This window comes from Carassius gibelio, chromosome B1 (genome assembly GCF_023724105.1).
Source record: "Carassius gibelio isolate Cgi1373 ecotype wild population from Czech Republic chromosome B1, carGib1.2-hapl.c, whole genome shotgun sequence".
Taxonomy (NCBI): domain Eukaryota; kingdom Metazoa; phylum Chordata; class Actinopteri; order Cypriniformes; family Cyprinidae; genus Carassius; species Carassius gibelio.
The window spans coordinates 33,180,365-33,197,252 of record NC_068396.1 but is presented as its reverse complement, the minus strand read 5'-3'; the positions used below and the strand labels follow the sequence as shown (position 1 = coordinate 33,197,252).

Below are 16,888 nucleotides of genomic sequence, written 5' to 3'. Positions count from 1 at the left end.
TAAGTTTAATAAGTTTTAAAATTTGTTTTCAGTGTTGTGTTCCTGGAGTAAATGTGACTTTCCTTCTCATTTTCCTTGTTGTCTGACTTCATGCGTAAGAAATTAAGTGAATTGATCTGGACTCTGTACACAGCAAAAAATCCAGAGTGAAATGAACTCTGTTGGGAGTACATGTGAGACCACACTCGGGAGTGTGAAAGTGATAAAATAGGAGTGTTAAATTAACACTGAAGCTGAGTTAAAGTTAATGAGATAATTAAGTGATTAATAGACTACTTGCACGTAGATTCGTGATGTACTTCCGCTTTGAAGTAATAGAGCTCGCTGAGTTCCGGTTGTCGGCCATTGTTTTGGCGTTTGGAGAAAATGTTACGAAAAAAGTGTGTTTATAGATTTCAGAGACAGGAGAAGGTATACAGCGCACACTGTTGTGTTCCGCTATGTACATCTTCTGCAAAGTTCAACGGAACTTTAAGTTTTCACAGTTTTCCTGCAGATGTCGACATTAGAAAACGGTGGCTTGTGAACATATGCCGAGACGATTTTTGTCCTACCAGCAATTCTAAGGTTTGCAGTAAACATTTTAGCATTGATCAGTTTAGTGAACCGCAAACACCAGAGGCACGGAGAAGGTTAGTAACTGGCGCTGTGCCAGTGCTCTTTGCCTGGAATAATTACACAGTTAAAGCACTGCGGCCCAGTGTGTGGGAGAGGAGAGAGAGGCCTGCCGAAGTGGTATCCGCTGAACCCGTACCCATGGATGTAACAATGGATCATGATTACTGTAGCATTCCTGAGCCTTCTTCATTAGACCTGGCATGTGCTAAAGTAGACGAACTCTCTAATGAAGTGGAGGAGCTGAAAAAACAGCTACATGAGCTACACGTTCAGCGTGATTTTGGATTGGAGCGGTTTTTCGGCTCAGATGAGGACATCAGATTTTACACAAGGTAAGTCTAAACATTGGTAGAATCTTACATTTAGATGTGATCACATATACTCAGTTTTAGATGTATGTAAACAATTTGTAAATGTATTCAGTATAAGACTTCTGCTTACAGGTTTCCCAGCTACCGTCACCTGATGTCATTCTGGTGGCTAATCGAGCCATCCGTGCACAAAATCATTCGTGTGTCCAGATCGAAATCATCTGCTAGAAAGCATGAAGATATCACACGTGTACTGCCACCATCAGAGGTAGGTTATATACTTGCATGCACACGATAAGTGTGACTGTACATTTACAGAACACAGTACAGGGCAGTATTTACAATGTGTTATCTATATGTTTTTATACACTTAACTTACCTTTCATGCATGTTTTACTTTTCCAGAGACAGCTGCTGCAGCCAATCGATTAGTTTTTTCTTTTCCTTATCTACCTGTCAGTTGGTTTAAAAGGAGAGAGACCTGGCACACCGATTTCATATGCATCCTTCCACAGTGAGCAGAATAATTTCGACGTGGACAAACTACCTCTATACACTGCTGGGATCAGTGTGTGTGTGGCTTTCAGCAGCTGATGTGAAATCTAACCTCCTTGAAGAGTTCACGGATTTCCCAGACACACAGGTCATCATTGACTGCACTGAGATCAGATGTCAAACACCGTCCTAACCACTACTCCAAAGTGAAATGTACTCAAATTACAAATCTCACTGCACAATGAAATGCCTCATTGGAATAGCTCCTCATGGACCAGTGACATTTGTCTCTCAGCTTTATGCTGGGTCAACGAGTGACAGGGAGCTCTTTAAACAGTGTGGGATAACAAAAAGACTGACAGAAGACATGGCAGTTATGGTTGATAAAGGCTTTCTGATTAGTGACTGTGTCAGTTGCAAAGTGTACTGTCCACCGTTTCTCTCCAGGTTAAAGCAGATGCCAGCACACCAGGTGAAAGAAACACAGGCAATAGCAAGACTGCGTGTGCATGTGGAACGAGTCATCAGGAGGATTAAACAAAACAAACTTTTTGATTGTGTCATCACACTTTCCCAAAGTGTTAACATTAATCAACTTTTTACAGTTGCATGTCTGTTGTCAAATTATCAAAACAAGGCATTAGTGAAGACATGGATCAAATGAGATCAACTCTTATATGACTGTTTATTTTGAGTACTTGTATGCTATTTCACATTTATGGCTTACTTTAACTCAGTGATCCTCAAATCTGGCTCGCGAGATCCACTTTCCTGCATGGTAATCAATGTATTTAGGATCATTAGAAAACCACAGGCAGGTGTGTTTGATTATGGTTACCACAAAACTCTGCAGGAAAGTGGATCTTGTGACCCAGATTTGAGGATCACTGCTTTAACTGTTACTATTTCATTGCCATTTTTTAAGTTAACTCTGAATTTGCTCGCGTGTTGCCTCTTCAATTTTCTTAGCCATATCTAATGGTGTGGTTAGACTTTGAAGGTGTAAGAGCTCCTCCTCGGTGCAAACAAACATGCATTTAGATGGAGCAAGATGATGTCCTTCAAGAGGCAAAGGTGGAGTTGATGGGGCATCATGTAGTGTGATGTACCGTGATGTTAAGACAGGCTGCTGGTAGGACAACACGCTTCCTTCCTGGACCAACCCGAATGCACTTTCTATAAGTGGCTTGTCAGGTGACATGTTCATGGTGGTAACAAGTGGCTTGTCCTCAAGGTTGAATACTGCGTATGCCTCCTCAACTCTAAACATGCATGGATCTGGTAAAAGGCCCACCATCCCTCTATAGAGTCCACTTCTGTAGGGGAATGTTTAGCTTGAAAATTGTTGTTGCTTTAAATGCATAAGAACACTGCTGCATTTCATTGCAAGACCTTATGCTGTTAAACAAATTATCTTTGTCCTCAGCATCCTTGTACTAAAGAAAAAAATAATTATTTGCTGAACTTACCTCACTCCACCTTGTGTAGTACGATTTGCTACTGGTCTTGTGATGACCATGGCATTGATGGGGCCTGGTTTTACACCCTGACAGACAAATGCAAGTAATATTAGAGAGAATGACAATGTTGAAACTACAAACATAGAATGCACTTAAAAAAAAAAAACTGTTTCTACATAAAATTATCCAACATAATGTAAAGCACACTCTGTGAAAATATAACTTTGATATCTTTAATATGAACTGAATAAGATCATGTCAAATATTGAAATCATGGTGAATTAAATGGATGAAATTTAACTTTGATGCTCCTGATCTCAGAATTACATTGAGATTTTAGTCTAAGTTTCACAATGTCACATATTGTGATTATACAGTCTTATAGATAAGGCTAAAATTCGGATTTTAATTACCATTGTTCGTGGTTTATGCCAGGATTGTTCTCTTTCAGTGCAGCTAAGCTCAGGGGGTACAACAGATAAATTAAGCTGGGAAAAATGAGCACTTTGAAAGAGTTAGGCAACCGTGTGATTGCACAAAGCAGTGCCTGCCACACATGAACACTTGCTTTGTGTGAGCACCACAGGTGAAGCATCCCGGAGTCCAACCTAAAAAATACATATATAATATAATATTATTAACTTTTATTTCTGATGATTGACCATTATTGGCGAGACATGATGTTAAAATGCAGAATCAACAAAGATGAAAATCACTATTTCTGTGTCACCATTATAGTGGTCAGTGTTTGCTTTAGTTGGGCTCTTGAGCCTAACATTTTTAAAGTCAGATTTGGTTTGGCTGTTACAACTGAATTGTAACAAACAGACGAGAGAAAATCAAAACATGGGTGTCCACAAAACTCAATTAATGCCTAAACAGATTTGATTGACCTCATTGATTATAACAACCCTGTGATTGTGATTAGTAAACAAACTACTAAAAGTAACATAAAAAATAGACTAGTAAGAATAAAGGAAATTACTGAAACAATTCAGCTAATAATTTATTCTTGCCGCAATGCATCATGGGAGCCATTGATGAATTTTGATAGGTGAAAAAAGCAATACAAAAATGCATATGAGGTTTGGTGTATTGAGACCAAACTTGGTGTGTGTTGTTACAAGCATGACCTGAGGCTTCCTGTAATGTTTCGGCGCTGTGCCCCTTAGTGCTCAGGAGATATGAAAAATTCATATTTTTGCTAATAACTTCTGAATGGTTTGACAAAAATCAAACTGGTCTCTTTAGATTCGGTGGAGCCTGCCAAGTCAAACCATATCCAAAGTTCCATTTTGAATTCTGTCAAAAAATTAAATATTTTAAGAATGCTTAGACTTTGTTATTATTAAAATCAGTAAGCATCTTGGCACCATGCCCTGAGGGTACTCAAAAAGTTATAAAGCAATTTATGAAAACACTAATAACTTTTGCATACATCATCATATTGTAAATGAGGTTGCCCTTGGAACATGTCAAGAACATTGATAACTGACTGAACCATAAATGGCTGAACTTCCTCTCCGCCATTCTGATTCATGTTGAAAACCTATTTTTTTTAACTCCTCTTCAGACTGTGCTGACAAAATTTTATGGATTTCGTGTCACTAAATGAAACTGTTTTTCTGTTTTGAGCTTCTAAAAATTTTAGGCATGTTTCCAAAATGACTCAGATGCTTTAAAATAATAACAACAAACTTTGCCATTGCCACCTCACACAGAACACAAAAAGATTTGACTACAGCGCCACCGGTTGGTCAAAAATGATAAGCCATTTAATAATATTACTAGGGGTTGTATTTATGATATTTTTGCCATTTGAAATACAATCATCCTTGTTCAATAAAGTTCATGTATATATATATATATATATATATATATATATATATATATATATATATGTGTGTGTGTGTGTGTGTGTGTGTGTGTGTGTGTGTGTGTGTGTTTGAACAATAGTTGTGATTGTAATTGAAATATTCAAATTTGAGGTTAACTGGTTAAAAAATTGCATTTGATCATTGAAATTATGAGTCAAAATGGAAAAGGTCGACCAATTTTTTTAATAATTAACTTATAGATTACGCTCGGCAGCTTGGAGGTAGTTTATATATTTATAATATCAACTCTATCCAGTTACTGTTTTCCTGAGGAAGCGTGTCCTCCCGCCAGTAGAGGCGCTGTGCCGCGCGCGCCCCCGCGGTCGGTGATGACGTGTATTCGCTCACGCGTCCCGGAAGTGGAGGTACAGCTGGAAGAGTTTGGAAACAAACTGGCGATCCGATGAGTGAGTGTCGACCCTCTGGCAGACAGATTGATTGTTGACGGCTCAGTGATCGGCACACAGCGTGTGAGGAGGAGGATGATGAAGATGATGAAGTCTCTGGTGAGTGTGGTGATCTTCATCCTGATGGCGTCAGAGATCAGCGCGAGGATCCACCAGCTCGAACTCAAGGTCTGTCTCTCTTTATTTATACTCCATCAGCTCATTTATACTCATTTATACAGTTATTCAACGTGATTTCAGATCTGTCTCGTTTATTTCACTTTTTACTGACTTGTCTAATGAATTCAGCTTCTTTAATAAATTATCTCCTTTATTTAAGCATTTGGTTTACGTAACTCTTTTATCTTACTTAAATAAAGGTTCCTTGTACATAAAAAGATGAATTTATTGCTTTATCGTTTATTTAATGATTTATATCCCTTGTTTAAACTTGTGTTTCACATATGGTATGTGTGTCTCATGTGTCCCTTATGTAATTATTTATTTTAGATCTAATAATTAATTTATCTAATCTATTTCACGTATTTAATGATTGACCTCAAAAACGTAATGATTTGTTATTTACAAAAGTAGCCTATTTGTGTATTTATGGCTTACATTAATTTTGACTAAAATCGATTTAATGATTTATACTGTAGCCTTCATTTGGTTTATTTGATGATTTATGGGTTTTATTTACACACATGTACCTGTCTTCAGTAGCTGAGGTATATAAGTAACAATACATTGTATGCGTCAAAATTATAGCTTTTTCTTTTATGCCAAAAATCATTAGGATATTAAGTAAAGACCATGTTCCATGAAGATATTTAGTGAATTTCCTACCGTAAATATATCTGAACTTCATTTTTGATTAGTAATATGCATTAAATATTTGTATCTTCTCCTAACAAACCATACATCAATGGAACGATTATTTTATGGCCTAAATCTCAATAAATAAATAAATAAATAAAAGACCCTTATGAGTGTTTTTGTGCTCCAGGGTCACATTTATCTGATGGTTTCTATCATTTCTTTCTCTTGTGTAGCGACTCTGTCATAAACTGAATTATTTAGGGATTCTCATATGTACATATGTTGACACATAATGAACTCTTCATGCTGAGCGCCTCTCTTCTCTCTCTCTCTCTCACTCTCTCTCTCTCTCTCTCTCCCTTCTCTCTCTCTCTCTCCCTCTCTTTTCTCTCTCTCTCTTCTCTCTCCCTCTCTTTTCTCTCTCTCTCTCTTCTCTCTCTCTCTCTCTCTCTCTCTCTCTCTCTCTCTCTCTCTCTCCCTCTTCTCTCTCTCTCTCTCTCTCCCTCTCTCTCTCTCTCTCTCTCTCTCTCTCTCTCTCTCTCTCTCTCTCTCTCCCTTCTCTCTCTCTCTCTCCCTCTCTCTCTCTCTCTCTTCTCTCTCTCTCTCTCTCTCTCTCTCCCTCTTCTCTCTCTCTCTCTCTCTCTCTCTCAGAATGAGACGCGGTCTGTGGTCCACTTGAACTCATTCGGTTATTTTCCGGATGGCTATCTGGACGTCCACCTGCTGTCTCTGAGACTGCCCCAGGAGAAGAGTGACCCCGGGACGGTGAGTGAGTGTGTGTGTGTGTGTGTGTGAGAACGAGAGTGTGTGTGTGTGATTCATCAGCTGCTGTGGTCTTGTGTTGCAGGTGGGCTTCAGTCTGTCCTGGTCTCGAGTGAGTGGTATCCTGTCCAACACCGTGAGTGTCTGTGTCTCTTCTCTCTGTCCTGAGTTCATCTCGTGTTCCTGACGTGTGTGTGTGTGTTTGTGTGTGTGTGTATCTCTACAGGAGCAGGGGCCGGAGTGTAAGCTGAAGAACAGTAAGAATGACACTGAGCTCATCCTCTTCATCATGGACACCAAGCGTCACGGGTGAGTCCTGTCCAGCGGTGAGGAGAAACACACCGGCCCATCATTATGAATCATGTTTTGTTATTCTAGTAGTAGGTACATGTAACAAGACAGTGTAAAATAAAGTGTTAGCTACTGTGATGATGAACTGGTAACTGTGATGGTGGATGTGTGCAGAGTCCAAGTGAGGCACTTTGGTCATTATAACTTCACGCTGGAGTCCAGACTCGATGGAGAGAAAGGTAAAAGAACTGCGTGTGTGTGTGTGTGTGTGTGTGTGTGTGTGTGTGTGTGTGTTTGAAGGCTGTTGATGGTGTCTGTGTTTCTCAGAGAGGACCAAAAGAGAAAATAACGAGGCTGAGAAGCCAGAAGAGCCGAGTGTTGATCAGACAACGAAACAGAAAGAGAATTCAGAAGAGACGCCGGCTGTCAGCAGCACCGTTAGCCAGAAGGTACAGACCCGTGTGTTTGTTAAATCTGATTTTAAAGCTTGTGTAAAGGGTCATGAATCCCACTGTTTCCACACTGGTTTGCTGTCACCACAGTTTAGTGTTCAGAGCATTTCATTTCACTCCCATAGTTAAAAACACTAATGAATGCACAGACGTTTGCACTTCTCATCACAAACATATATTTTGGTGCCGAACTCTTACAAAGCAGAAACAAACGCTCTCCTTTGATCATTTCTCTCAGGTAATGTGTGTGATCTCAGCATCTGAAGTGTCTGTCAAAGTGACATCAGCTCGTGCTGTTGTGAATATTTATGCAAAGCGTCTTCTGGTATGATAAGAACATGCAGTCTATCATCTTAGTAATTATGAGATACCAACACATCATCGGAGAGATATAGTCAACACAGTGTAGATCTTAAACACGGAAGACAAAAATATTTAATCCGTTTTCTCCAATAATTAAACTGAAAGGATGCAAACATTTGTCTTCAGTGACGTGCAGCACAAATCTGAGAGGAAGCAGTCTGGTGTTTCATGACTCTTGTGTGCAGCTGTTTTTGTCATTGCTTCTTGAACCGTGTTCCCGTCAGGTGGAGAGATTTGACGGGAAGTGGCTGGAGCTGCAGAAAGAAGGTGATTCCTACAACTTCAGGGTGAGAGCCCACACACACACACACACACACACACACAGTGTTACACAGACCAGTGACTGATGTCAAACCTGTCCTGTCTTCTCTCTCCCGCTCAGTTCCGTCTCACGATGAGTGCGAGCTCGCAGGGCCTCTACAACCTGGACTTCCACAACTGCCACAACGGCAAGACGCCGAGTCCATACGCTCTCCACGTGAGTGTGCAGACACATCTGACCGGCTCAGAGCCGCGGGTCACATGATCAGCATCAAACTCTGTGGCCCTCTCTATACCCACCGCAAAGTGTTCTTCATTAGTGTCAGCCCGACGCAGTTATCATCGTCACATCCAGTGTGTTCTTTCACTGCCTGATTCAGTCCATTAAAATACATTTAGAATAATCACTAATTCAAGATATGAGAGCAGAAAATGTATACATCTCTACAACTTCCTATAGTTAATCAGTTTCACATGAAGAGTGCTGTTTTTTACTCCAAAAAACCATGATTACAAATGTTATATTGCTTTTTTTTATTTATTTTTTTACAACAGTTTAAGTTAATTAAGAGACTTATGCTTTAGACGCCATATTGCCTATTTTGACAACAACAAAAATTCAAACACCGTTGTGTGTCTCTGAGAAACATAACTCTGTTTTTTTTATTTCTGAATGAATCAACCGTTTAAATGTTTCAGTTCAATATCATGTAATCATTATCTTTCTTTTATTTTTTTTTATTGATTGAGCACTTTTACACAACCCACCATTGACCAAAGTGCTGTAAAATAAGTAAACACATAATAAAACAGAATCAAAACATATAATGACAGTGAAATAAACTCCACAAATTCAATATACAGGGTAATGCCTGCAAGGAAATGTTCTTTAAGCTTGTGTTTAAAAACACTTGATGTGGGAGCTGATCTGAGAGAAAACAGTGATTCATTCCAGAGTTTCAGAGCGATCGCTACAAAAGCTTGATCTCTACTTCAGTGTTTAGTTCTGGACAGCTGACCTTAGAGACCGTTTTGCCTCATTTTTCTCAATCAGTTCCACCAAGTACAGTGGAGCCCTACTATGTAATGATTTATTTAAGAAAAATTGATCCAAAGGGTAACATATACAAAGAAAACCGAATCGGGCCGAGAATCGACCCCTGTGGAACCCCACAAAGTAAAGAAACAGGTTCTGTTTGAAAGAAAGGACTTATACCATTTAAGCACTATACCATGGATTACCCTCAGGTTCGCCAATGTGTTATTTCGCCAACACTTCATGGCCTATGTGTACTACCTTGCTTAATTTACATTAGTTACACGCATTTATGCGTTACATGAAGTGTTTCCCACGTGGTACAGGTACTTTGTGTTGTAATATTGCATTGTCTGTCAGCCATTTCTCTCTCCCCAACCCATGATCAGTCAAATCTGACTCCTGCAGATTGTGTTGAATGCAGGGTTGTCAAGTCTGCGTTTGGTTTTTTCTTCCTATGGCTACTTTTAAACTGTTAATGGGTTGATATTCCCACGTGGTTTAAAGGTTTGAAATGTTGCTGAAGTTACATTTGACTGAAATGCTTGTATCGAAAACATTTAGCATTCTGCCTGATAAAACTGTGCTAGATGTTAAGTTTTGTGAAGTAGGGCCACTGGTAGGAAGCTTTTTAGCTGTTGTTATGATCAGTATGCATAGCAGTAACTGTAAAATATGTATTTTAGGTATGGAAATGACATTTTCCATATTAACCACCAACCCACCACACACCGGCCCACAGCCACTGTCCTCTTTTTGCAAAAACTAAAATGTGGTCATCCTACATGACGTTCATGCACTCACAAAACTACTACAATGATACCTCAAGGTTTCACAGACACACTGTGAAATTAATGTTGAATTGCTTTGCTTGTTAAGATGAGGCAAGAAAAACTTAAAAGCATATTCATATATCTTAAAACTTTTGGACTCATGACCCTAAGCACTTTTCAATAAAATCTATGCAAAAGTTGGTGTCAGATCATTTAAGAATACAATGTGTGTGTGTGTGTTAGGTGAATATCACAGAGAAGAATCCCAGTGGTTTTCTGTCAGCGGCTGAGATTCCCCTGCCGCGCCTCTACATCTCAATGGCTGCAATCTTCTTCATCGCGGCTGTGGTGTGGACGTACACACTGCTCAAGTACAGGTACACACACACACACACACAGGGCCTGTCGCTGTGAGGGAACCGCTGGTGTTCATGATGTGTGTGTGTTTGACAGGTACAGTGTGTTTAAGATCCACTGGCTGATGGCGGCGCTGGCGTACACTAAAGCTGTGTCTCTGCTGTTCCACAGTGTGAGTAAAACACTGATCACTCACAGCTGAGACACTTTCATAGTTTCTAGGAATATTAAAGCTGATTTTAATATTCCGTTTTCATTTTCATTTCAGTTTTCGTAAATCGTGCTTTGCTATTTTTATTACTTCTTCAAAAAAATAGCTTCATGACTTGTTAAATTGTTGACCGTGTTAGCTTTGAACTTGGAGAAAATATTTGAAAACTTCTGAAGAATTGCACTTGGCCATACTTGCCGTCATCGTGGGAATTTTTGTGTTTATTTGGTTTTATTTTGTGTTTCAGTTTTTGTCATGAAGATAGCCTTAGATGCTGATATGACAATAGAAACTGTTATATATACATTTACTTAGATGTGTCTACATCTACTTCAATGTAAATATAAAAACACAATAACAAAAATGTGTTGATTTACATATAAATATAAAGCAGTATTTAATTCTATATGTTCAGAGCTGACTTGAAACATGTTCCTGTGTTATTGTGATCCTCACAAGTGTTTGTGTGTCTTCTGCTCAGATCAACTTTCACTTCATCAACTCTAAGGGGAATCCTATTGAAGGCTTGGCCGTCATGTACTACATCACACACCTGTGCGTATCACACCTTCACTCTCCTTGTGTTCCTCATGCTTAGAGATGTGCTTGTACTGTGTATGTTTCAGTGTGCATGATCTCTGTGTGTCAGGCTGAAGGGGGCTCTTCTGTTCATCACGCTGGCTCTCATCGGCACCGGCTTTGCCTTCGTCAAATACATCCTGTCAGACAAAGAGAAGAAGATCTTCATGATCGTCATTCCTCTGCAGGTGTGTGTTTGGACACGTTTCTCTCGTAGTCCTGGTGTGCTGTTATCCGTGACTGAAGCCGGTCTGTTGCAGGTTCTGGCTAACGTGTCCTATATCATCATCGAGGAGACGGAGGAGGGCACGAGTGAATACACTTTCTGGAGGGAGATCCTGTTCCTGGTGGATCTCATCTGCTGTGGAGCCATCCTGTTCCCTGTCATCTGGTGCGTATCGGTGCGCCAGGCTCCCGATGTGATGATATTTACTGTCATCTGATGTGTTTTATGATTCTGTGTCTAACAGGTCCATCCGACACCTGCAGGAGGCTTCGAACACGGACGGCAAAGGTGTGTTTGACAGGAACTGTGTGTGTCGTAAAGACCCAATCACACCAGGCACCAAAACTATGACCATAACTATAACACACAGTTATACTCTAAAAGTGCAGTAACACCATAACTAATTATCTTTAGTTATCAGTATATTTATTGTCAGTTATCATCAAAGTTATCTATATAATTATCTTAAAATCATCTTTAGTTATCGGTATAGTTATCTGTTATCATCACAGTTATCTGTATAATTATCTTAAAATTATCTTTAGTTATCGGTATAGTTATTGTCAGTTATCGTCACAGTTATCTGTATAATTATCTTAATAGTTATCTTTAGTTATCGGTATAGTTATTATCTGTTATCATCACAGTTATCTGTATAATTATCTTAAAATTATCTTTAGTTATCGGTATAGTTATTGTCAGTTATCATCAAAGTTATCTGTATAATTATCTTAATAGTTATCTTTAGTTATCGGTATAGTTATTATCTGTTATCATCACAGTTATCTGTATAATTATCTTAATAGTTATCTTTAGTTATCGGTATAGTTATTGTCAGTTATCATCACAGTTATCTGTATAATTATCTTAATAGTTATCTTTAGTTATCGGTATAGTTATTTTCAGTTATTGCTACAGTTATCAGTGTAATTATTCATTTAGTTTATATATATATATATATATATATATATATATATATATATATATATATTAGAAGCATTATCTGTATAGTTATAACTGTAACAATAACAGCAATAACTGTAAAAGATAGTAGTTATCAGTGTAATTATCATCAGCTATCATTACAGTTATCTGTATAATTATCTTAATAGTTATCGGTATAGTTATTGTCAGTTGTCGCTACAGTTATCAGTGTAAATATTGTTATAGTTATATATATTAGTAGAATTATCAGTATAGTTTTTGTTTATCTTTACTGGTATAGTTATTGTCAGTTATCACAATTATCTTAAAATTATCTTTAGTTATCGGTATAGTTATTGTCAGTTATCGTCACATTTATCTGTATAATTATCTTAAAATTATCTTTAGTTATCGGTATAGTTATTATCTGTTATCATCACAGTTATCTGTATAATTATCTTAAAATTATCTTTAGTTATCGGTATAGTTATTGTCAGTTATCATCAAAGTTATCTGTATAATTATCTTAATAGTTATCTTTAGTTATCGGTATAGTTATTATCTGTTATCATCACAGTTATCTGTATAATTATCTTAATAGTTATCTTTAGTTATCGGTATAGTTATTGTCAGTTATCATCACAGTTATCTGTATAATTATCTTAATAGTTATCTTTAGTTATCGGTATAGTTATTATCTGTTATCATCACAGTTATCTGTATAATTATCTTAATAGTTATCTTTAGTTATCGGTATAGTTATTGTCAGTTATCATCACAGTTATCTGTATAATTATCTTAATAGTTATCTTTAGTTATCGGTATAGTTATTTTCAGTTATTGCTACAGTTATCAGTGTAATTATTCATTTAGTTTATATATATATATATATATATATATATATATATATATATATATATATATATATATATATATATATATATATATATATATATATTAGAAGCATTATCTGTATAGTTATAACTGTAACAATAACAGCAATAACTGTAAAAGATAGTAGTTATCAGTGTAATTATCATCAGCTATCATTACAGTTATCTGTATAATTATCTTAATAGTTATCGGTATAGTTATTGTCAGTTGTCGCTACAGTTATCAGTGTAAATATTGTTATAGTTATATATATTAGTAGAATTATCAGTATAGTTTTTGTTTATCTTTACTGGTATAGTTATTGTCAGTTATCACAATTATCTTAAAATTATCTTTAGTTATCGGTATAGTTATTGTCAGTTATCGTCACATTTATCTGTATAATTATCTTAAAATTATCTTTAGTTATCGGTATAGTTATTATCTGTTATCATCACAGTTATCTGTATAATTATCTTAAAATTATCTTTAGTTATCGGTATAGTTATTATCTGTTATCATCACAGTTATCTGTATAATTATCTTAAAATTATCTTTAGTTATCGGTATAGTTATTTTCAGTTATTGCTACAGTTATCTTTAGTTATCGGTATAGTTATTTTCAGTTATTGCTACAGTTATCAGTGTAATTATTAATTTAGTTAATATATATTAGAAGAATTATCAGTATAGTTATAACTGTAACAATAACAGCAATAACTGTAAAAGATGAGGTGTAACTATAATTAGATATTATCCTCACATTTATCAGTATAATTATTGTTACAGTTATCGCTATAGTTATCAATACCGATGTTGTTTTTGTTTGTGTGTGTATATTTGTTTTTCTAAATACACAATTTACGTTTTTGTGCAGCTGTTATGAACCTGGAGAAGTTGAAGCTCTTCAGACATTACTATGTGATGGTGAGACATTTGTCTTTATTCACATCTAGGATAAGATCATGTCTCTAAGGTGGACATCTGAAAGCGTTTTCTCTGTCCTCAGATCGTGTGTTATATCTACTTCACGCGGATCATCGCGATACTGCTGCAGCTCACAGTGCCGTTCCAGTGGCAGTGGGGTCGGGAGGTAATCACACTAACATTATAACATAAATAACTAGCGCTGGTGGGTGGGGGTATTAAATAAAGATAACTGAATCAGAACATTACTAGTGTTTTGCATTAATAAGAGCAGTTACTCTTCTTGGTAGGACACATTTAACCGTAAAGCAGAGCTCGAGTTGATGCATACAAAATGTATTTTTAACAACAGTAATGTGCAACATTTCTGTATGGAAAATGAATATAGGCTATTCTACCTGCATTAAATGTACCGTTATTCTGGTTATTTGATGTTTCTCATGTGCAGTTCTGGTCACAGTCTGGAGCCGTGTGTTTGTAGCACAGAAAATCGCTCCGACTAACCAGAACTTCCGTCTTTTCTCTCCTTGTGTTTGCAGTTTTTAGTGGAGGTTTCTACTCTGATCTTCTTCGTCTTGACGGGATTCAAGTTCCGTCCGGCATCGAATAACCCGTATCTACAGCTGCCTCAGGACGAGGAGGACCTGGAGATGGATGAAGTGTAGGTCTCTCTCTCTCCATCTCTCCTTCTCTCTTTCTATACGAGAGGTTCAGTGTGTGATATAATTTCTCTCACACGCAGTGTAACCGAATCCGGAGCGCTGGAGGGCATCCACAAGGTGAAGAAAACGTCTAACGGCCGAGAGAGACAGAGAGAGGTTGCGTTGTGAGTGTCATATCAAAGAGGGCGGAGCCTGGACTCTCTAACTCCTCCCCTTCCTGAGATTGCTGTCCTGGTACCCACAGACTCACTATGCAAGTGAAAAAACACGGAATGGAAAAAACGTATGAGAATAAAGCGCAGCAGACACTATTTCCGTGAGATAACGAGCCGATTTTCCCGTACAGACTCTGGGATAACAGTGACACGGACCGAATCTCATGCTTTGGTTTACAGTAATGATGTGGTCACTCTGCTCTATTCCTTAATTTGTTCGCTCATTTATTCCTTCATTACAAACATGTACAATCATTATACTGCATGTGTGAGGATAATTTGATTTGTTTGATTTTAGCCTTCTTTTATTTCCTGATGTCTTTATTATTTAACTGAAGCAGTGTGATGCTGTTGTTTGTATATCATGGTTTTTTTCTGTTTATTTTTGATCGGACGACTGGAAGCGGTTCTTCTCTAAAACTAGCGTAAATACAGAGGTTGGTTATCGTGACTTTTTCACCAGGTGAACTAAAGATTTAGGGAACGTTCATGTCTTTTTCCTCCGATGGATATATTTAAGATTTTATTGAAGGTTTTCTGGTGTTGTAAATTTCTTTAAAGCGTTCAAGACTGTTATGTTGATGTTCTGTCCTGTTTCTGAGATTCCCAAAACAACATGCGACACACAAATAACATTATTTTTTCTTTTGCTTCTTTGCTTCATTGTGTGATATTTTACTCATAGCTCGATCTACTCTGTAATTGTCCTTCCTTTATTTAACAACTAGAAATATTGATCTACAGTTATAAATAAAGGACTAACCACTGCTACACCGTGTATAACTGAGAGACTGAAAACTAACGGTCCACACGGGAAGCGCGGGAAGCTTCGCAGCGGTTTAGATTAGAAAACCTCTCCAGAGCTTCCCCTCAGTGCTTTTAAACTGGAGGATATTTCCACAAGCTGTCAGAGAATAAGCTTTTCCTGCTTGGTTAATTGCTGGTTTATCATGCTAATTGTGTTCAAGTTTGAAATAAAGCAAATAACTTCAATATCGACTTGTTTCTTTTGTGAGGGAAGAGAGAAGAGTTGTATATTCACTGCTTCAGCACGTGCCTCCATCGCTTCATCTCCGCATCATCTGTTGTTGCTTGTTTGGTTCTTGTTTTGTTTTAAAAATGTATATTTAAAAAAAATCAGCTGTTTTTCTCGGACATGGGAGGAGTTACGCAGCTGGATGCTGTCAATCACTCCCTGACTCCGCCCACCAGCTGAGCAGATCTTGATCCTACTGAAAGCTCATTTTTAGTGATCTCAAACTCAAATTTTGGACAAAACTTTTTTAGATGTATGGCTTTGATTTTCCTTAAGTTTAAAACGTTTTGAAATATATATATATATATATCTCATGTAAAATGTTAATGTAGTAAAATAGTATGCCATCTTTCCCCCCCATTAAAATAAGCTTAAAATTATATAACTTTATTTTACTTCGTGTCAAGTGTCTTGCTGCCTATTAAAAAAAAAATGGTTAACAGGTAATCATAACTATTTAGTAATTAGCTATTTAATATATTGCCTAAAAGTATAAAACTAAAATCTAATACATTAATGTTTTTAAAGTAATAACAATAAAACCCGAACAAAACTAGAGGGTTAATAATTTTCTGAAACAATGTTTCGGTTCATGTCACCAACAATATTGCAATATGTTTTCTTTGTTGAATCAGCTACTTTGTTTCTCTACCTCGTTTCTCATTTTTATTTCTACTACTTTAATTATCATGCAACCGCTTTAAAAAAATTTATAAAGCATAAAATAAATGAAAAACAGTCCTACGATCTTAATTCATGTTTGTTGTCTCCTGGTGTCTGATTTGTTGCTGCTTGTTATTCCAAAGAACATTTTCCTTGTTGTTTTCAGATTAAAGAAGTAAAAAAAAATTTTGAGTAACTTTATTACTATATTTTTATTACTATATCTCAGATGAATAAATCTGATTTCTTTGCTGTATGTTCAGAGCTGATGAATGTTGAGCTCATGATAAACTGTGTCTTGCTTTGAGAGA

The 16,888-nt window shown here is 37.0% G+C and overlaps 1 protein-coding gene across 1 annotated transcript; it reads left to right on the top strand.

Annotated features, from left to right (window-relative positions):
• The first annotated feature begins 5,059 nt into the window (after positions 1-5,059).
• LOC127949463 (protein GPR108-like) lies at positions 5,060-15,871 on the top strand. The gene is made up of 18 exons (XM_052546797.1): positions 5,060-5,336; positions 6,618-6,731; positions 6,814-6,864; positions 6,955-7,037; positions 7,194-7,258; positions 7,347-7,468; positions 8,059-8,121; positions 8,217-8,312; positions 10,148-10,281; positions 10,358-10,433; positions 10,954-11,027; positions 11,122-11,239; positions 11,312-11,442; positions 11,522-11,565; positions 13,952-14,001; positions 14,084-14,167; positions 14,541-14,662; positions 14,744-15,871. The coding sequence occupies exons 1-18, from the start codon at positions 5,244-5,246 to the stop codon at positions 14,829-14,831; spliced, it is 1,608 nt and encodes a 535-aa protein (XP_052402757.1). The 5' UTR covers positions 5,060-5,243; the 3' UTR covers positions 14,832-15,871.
• Positions 15,872-16,888: the final 1,017 nt, after the last annotated feature.

What these genes read in the sequence shown, in the direction of transcription:
- LOC127949463 (XM_052546797.1), top strand. Translation starts at nt 5,244, where the DNA reads ATGATGAAGATGATGAAGTCTCTGGTGAGTGTGGTGATCTTCATCCTG. An exon ending in ATGGACACCAAGCGTCACGG is followed by an intron (nt 7,038 to 7,193) that starts GTGAGTCCTGTC and finishes GGATGTGTGCAG; the next exon opens with AGTCCAAGTGAGGCACTTTG. An exon ending in CGAGTCCATACGCTCTCCAC is followed by an intron (nt 8,313 to 10,147) that starts GTGAGTGTGCAG and finishes TGTGTGTGTTAG; the next exon opens with GTGAATATCACAGAGAAGAA.